General features: G+C 56.2%; 1 protein-coding gene across 1 annotated transcript in view; it reads left to right on the top strand.

The window, feature by feature from the left end:
- LOC128270980 (uncharacterized) overlaps window positions 1-4,135 on the top strand; it is a 13,050-nt gene extending 8,915 nt beyond the window's left edge. Inside the window, exons 4-8 of the mRNA XM_053008410.1 lie at window positions 206-317; window positions 3,033-3,286; window positions 3,569-3,707; window positions 3,799-3,953; window positions 4,026-4,135. Of these exons, the coding sequence (XP_052864370.1) occupies window positions 206-317; window positions 3,033-3,286; window positions 3,569-3,707; window positions 3,799-3,953; window positions 4,026-4,135 (770 nt within the window). The remainder of the gene's footprint in view (window positions 1-205; window positions 318-3,032; window positions 3,287-3,568; window positions 3,708-3,798; window positions 3,954-4,025) is intronic.
- The last annotated feature ends 550 nt before the right edge of the window (window positions 4,136-4,685 follow it).

Below are 4,685 nucleotides of genomic sequence, written 5' to 3'. Positions count from 1 at the left end.
GTGTCCCTTTTTTCTGTTGTGCCCTCACGGCAACCAGCAAAAATTAGCTTAAGACTCCAAGGGCGCCTACAACCCCCCGGGGTGTGCCTAATCCTTCCGTCCCCCTTTCTCCACGTGTGGTCGGGTTCTTCTTACCCCGTTCTTCTTTCTTTCCCTTTCTGGCCAACCCTCCGCCGCCGTGGTGGGGTGGGCACTCTCGTTGCAGGTTGCGGAATATCGCTGGCGAAGCAGACGGCCCAGCGGCGCATCGTTGGCGGAGATGATGCCGGATTCGGATCGTTCCCGTGGCAGGCTTACATCCGGATAGGATCCTCGAGGTAAACAGTTCACCCCGCACCCAGACCCCACCCCCCGGGAGTCACTTAGTGCGGGGTCTGCATGATTTATGCTAATGTCCGCGTAAGAATGGGTTGCCGACAACTTTCTTCCGAGAAGGCGAGGCCGGGCGGAGAAAGAAAAATGTCATTCCGCGGGTCGGGTGGGACCCTGACACCGATTCCGTGTCAGTTTCCGGGTGCCTGGTGCCGGGTTTGTCTCCTCGCGTTGTTTTTATTATTAGCCAAATCCTGGGAGAAATCTTATGCCCTCCTTCGCTCGCCCTGCCACTGGATGCTGCTGCTGCTGCTGCTGGATGTCGGTCGAAGAAAGTGAAAAGTGCGACACGACACTGCCGCTGCCGCCGCGGCCTCGAAAACGAAAGTCGAGTGCGTTTACTTTCATCCCACGCCTGGCCAAATAAATTTGAAGCGAAACGCCGTCACCGGAGCCGGAGCTCGGAGCTTGGAGTAATTGGTCGCGGCCCGGACCGACCCGGCACTCACCGAAACCGACCCGGGTTTCGGTGCTGCAAAAAGGCTCCCCCTTCATACACACGCGCACGCTTCGCTTTGCATACCGTTTTGTTTGCGCTATCTTAGCCGGAAGCCGGATGACCGGATGACGGGATGAAAGTGGCACGAATCGGAGCCGGATTGTTCGGCACGTTCAAGTTGATTTTCTACTTCAATTAAGTAAACAGTTTGTGATTGAATCAATTAGCACCAGGCAGTTTCCGGGCATGGGTCGCCGTTCCGTACCAGAACACCCCATGGACCTTTCGCTTTCGCGCGGTTCGTCGTCTCCCAGGCCCCCTTCAGCAAACGGTGCTCGATTTGCATCGGTAAACAGTGAGCTGAGCTGTGCCGTGTGTATCGAAGCCTTTTTGAGCTTTTTAAGTTGATCAAAGCTGAGCGAACAACTTTTCCAAATAATTTCTCTCTGAAACATTTTGGCCGTTTTAAATCGGTTTATTAAAACAAAAATGATTTCAAACGATTCCGTAATCAACTCTTCGTGCGGCTCATTCGTAGTTCATCTGTCTGCGCGGCACCAATTCCTGACGCCTGACGACCGCCGAGCGGCCTGCACCACAGACAATGCGAATCTCTGTTGCTTACTGTAACGGTGTGTTATTATGGGCAGGGCTTACTACGGCCCGCTCTGTCCCTCTGGACGGCCTAAGAAGACTTTGCGGACTGGTTCGGCGTCGTCTGCCATTCTCATGACATGTCCAGCCCATCGAAGCCTGGCGAAGCGTACATTACGTACATCTCGCTGTTGTAACGACTTCTCCGTTGTCCCTCCACACATACGGAGCTAAATATGAATCTGAGCAGCTTCCTCTCGGACGCGGCCAAGAGAGTTTCGTCAGTTCTGGACAGAGTCCATGTCTTTGATGCGTATGTGAGTACTGAGATTATCAAAGGATCTGTATAACACCAGCTTCGACTTTCGACTTTCTCGACGCGAGATGTAAGAGAAAAAAGTTTTCTTGGTCTGTAAAAAGCTCTTTTGGTTTCTAGCACCCCAGCGCGAATCTCCTCAGTTAGATCCGTTATCACCTTCAAAATTGAAAGTTACACCCCATTTGACATGTTTATTGGCCTGTCAAAAGGTCACATTTGACCCCTGCTGGAATAAAGGCCCACAGTTGTTGGCAAACATGCGGCGATCAACATCCCATCCGATGACAATAGAACCTACCGACCTCACAAACAAAGGAAGAGCGACCAACGGCCTACTCATTCGGCCGCCCTCCTGTAATTGAATAACCTCTCGTTCCGTCGATTCAATAACTCGCCCCTCCCTCGTCACTAATAATCAACTAACTGACGCTCCGGTAATGGCCTTCCCGTTGGTCATCTTCCCAGTCGTTCGGCGCGCGAGCTTCAGAGAAAAGCGCGGAACGGAAGCTGAAGAATCAATTCCGGTCGGCCCTCAATCACGGCCGTCCTGGGCCGTGGCCTTGGGCACTTTCTTTTCCGATACGGACGGTATAGAACGCCACCGTCGCATGGCCCTTCGCGGCGATAATTGCGATCCGCGGTAATTTCTGCAACAATGAATCGAATTATGCGCCACAGGACGGGCCCAGCGCAAGCGCAGGTGGAGGGCAGAAAAGATTCATTACCATAAACGTTAATTAACTCTCACCAAGGCGTGGACGGACGGACGGTCCTGGCCACGTGGCCGGCCACGAGACTGTTGGGCTGCCGTTGCCGTAATCCGTTTGCGATGCCGCCACTAATCATTGACTAATCCGCTAACATATTTTGTTCCCCTCTCTTCTTCTCTCCCTCCTTAACTCCCTCACCATCTCTCGCTCTCTCTCTCTCTCTCTCTGACCGTGTCTTTGGCGTGTCTACTCTCCTCTTTTGTGCTTCATTTTCTCATTGCTTGCGTTATCTTGCGTTCCGCGATCGTTATCGGCGGCCACTTCACCGATCGCTCGACGATTCCGTTCGGGACTTTTCCTTTCCTTTTCGATCTCCCGATCTCCTGCAATCCGCTCCACTGCGGTCCGTTGGGCTGGGTCCACCACCGGATGATCGGCCTATCGATCGGTGCGTGACCGATCGTGATCCGCGCGGTCGGCAATCTACTTCGTGCCCGGTCTGTCCGCCCTTCTGTCTCTGTCCGCACCGCCCTTCCCACCGCTGCCGCCACACCCTACCTGCACACGGCACTCTGTAAAACAGGTCTATGCTTTCCAGATGCGGGGGCTCGCTGATCTCGCGGCGCCACGTGGTGACCGCCGGGCACTGCGTGGCGCGGGCGACCCCGCGGCAGGTGCACGTGACCCTTGGTGACTACGTGATCAACTCGGCGGTCGAACCCCTGCCGGCCTACACGTTCGGCGTGCGGACGATCAACGTGCACCCGTACTTCAAATTCACCCCCCAAGCCGACCGGTTCGACGTGGCCGTCCTGACGCTGGAACGAACCGTGCACTTTATGCCCCACATCGGTAAGACCTCTCGCGGCCACGGGGCGCACCCGGTTTCACTGCTCCACCACGGGACCGCCCCGGGAGACCGATCCCGGAAAGTGAAGTGAAACCTGGGCCGCCCCCCGGAGGCCACCCGTCCACGCCCTCAAACCTCAACTCCGATTTTCCTTCCATTTCTGATTTCCCGTCCACACCATCATCTTTGCCATACGTCCCTCATTCTCTTTCTCTTTCCCGCCCTTTCGTGCCTCTGTTCTCATTTTTCTTGCGCTCCGGTTCTTCCGGTTCGGTGCCGGACAGCCCCCATCTGTCTGCCGGAGAAGAACGAAGATTTCCTCGGCAAGTTCGGGTGGGCGGCCGGCTGGGGTGCTCTCAATCCGGGTTCGCGGCTGCGTCCCAAAACCCTGCAGGCCGTCGACGTGCCGGTGCTGGACAATCGGTGAGTTTGGCGCGGGGCGCGGGTCGACCACCTTTGCCCGCCCGCTCGATTCAAACATCACACTCTCTCTCTTTCCCCTCTCGCTCGGTAGGGTGTGCGAACGGTGGCATCGCTCGAACGGCATCAATGTGGTCATCTATCCGGAGATGCTGTGCGCCGGCTACCGGGGCGGCGGCAAGGACTCCTGTCAGGGCGATTCCGGTGGCCCGTTGATGCACGAAAAAACCGGCCGATGGTATCTGATCGGTAAGTCCTGCTCGCCATGGCTCGCCTGCCGCTTGTCTAATCTAAATCTCCCGACCTCCCGGCCTTTGACAGGTATTGTGTCCGCCGGATATTCCTGTGCCACCCGCGGCCAACCGGGCATCTACCATCGGGTCGCCAACACGGTCGACTGGATATCGCACATCACGCAAATCTCCACGTAGAGTCACGGTCCCAGGGCCGGTCCTGCGGATCCCAATCCCAGTGTCACCCCGAAGTTGGAACCGGTGGAACCCGCCGTTTCGTGGTCCATTCGGCGTGTCCTGTTTGCGTGCCCGTACCCGGAACAAGGAACCCGAAATGCCGCGACGGAAAAAGCGAGCAAAAGGAAACCGCGGACACCGGGGACACACCACGGTTGGGGGATTTATTTATGAGATATTTATTTTAATGCCCCGTCCCAAGCCGTCACGGCCACCCCGCCGGGAGGTGCGAAGTTGCGCCCCGGAACCCCCCGCGGGGGCTGGGACGTCGATTGAGGGGCTACCATTCAGCGACCAGACCAGCAACGTCCGACCAACACACCAACCAACCAACCAACCGACTTGGCACGCAGTGAAAATGTGATATGTAAAGAGAACGAAAGTGTATGATGGCTTATGTGTGTTTCTTTTTCTTTGTTTTATAATCCACCCCACGCGCGCGCGAGGAAATGTATCCTTAACGGCGCGCAGCGCAATGGCAAAACGGTGGCCAACACAGTGACCCCAGTAG

The sequence above is a fragment of the Anopheles cruzii genome, chromosome 3, assembly GCF_943734635.1.
Source record: "Anopheles cruzii chromosome 3, idAnoCruzAS_RS32_06, whole genome shotgun sequence".
Classification (NCBI taxonomy): domain Eukaryota; kingdom Metazoa; phylum Arthropoda; class Insecta; order Diptera; family Culicidae; genus Anopheles; species Anopheles cruzii.
Note: the sequence above shows the minus strand (reverse complement) of the source record. Positions and strands in the feature narration are given on the sequence as shown.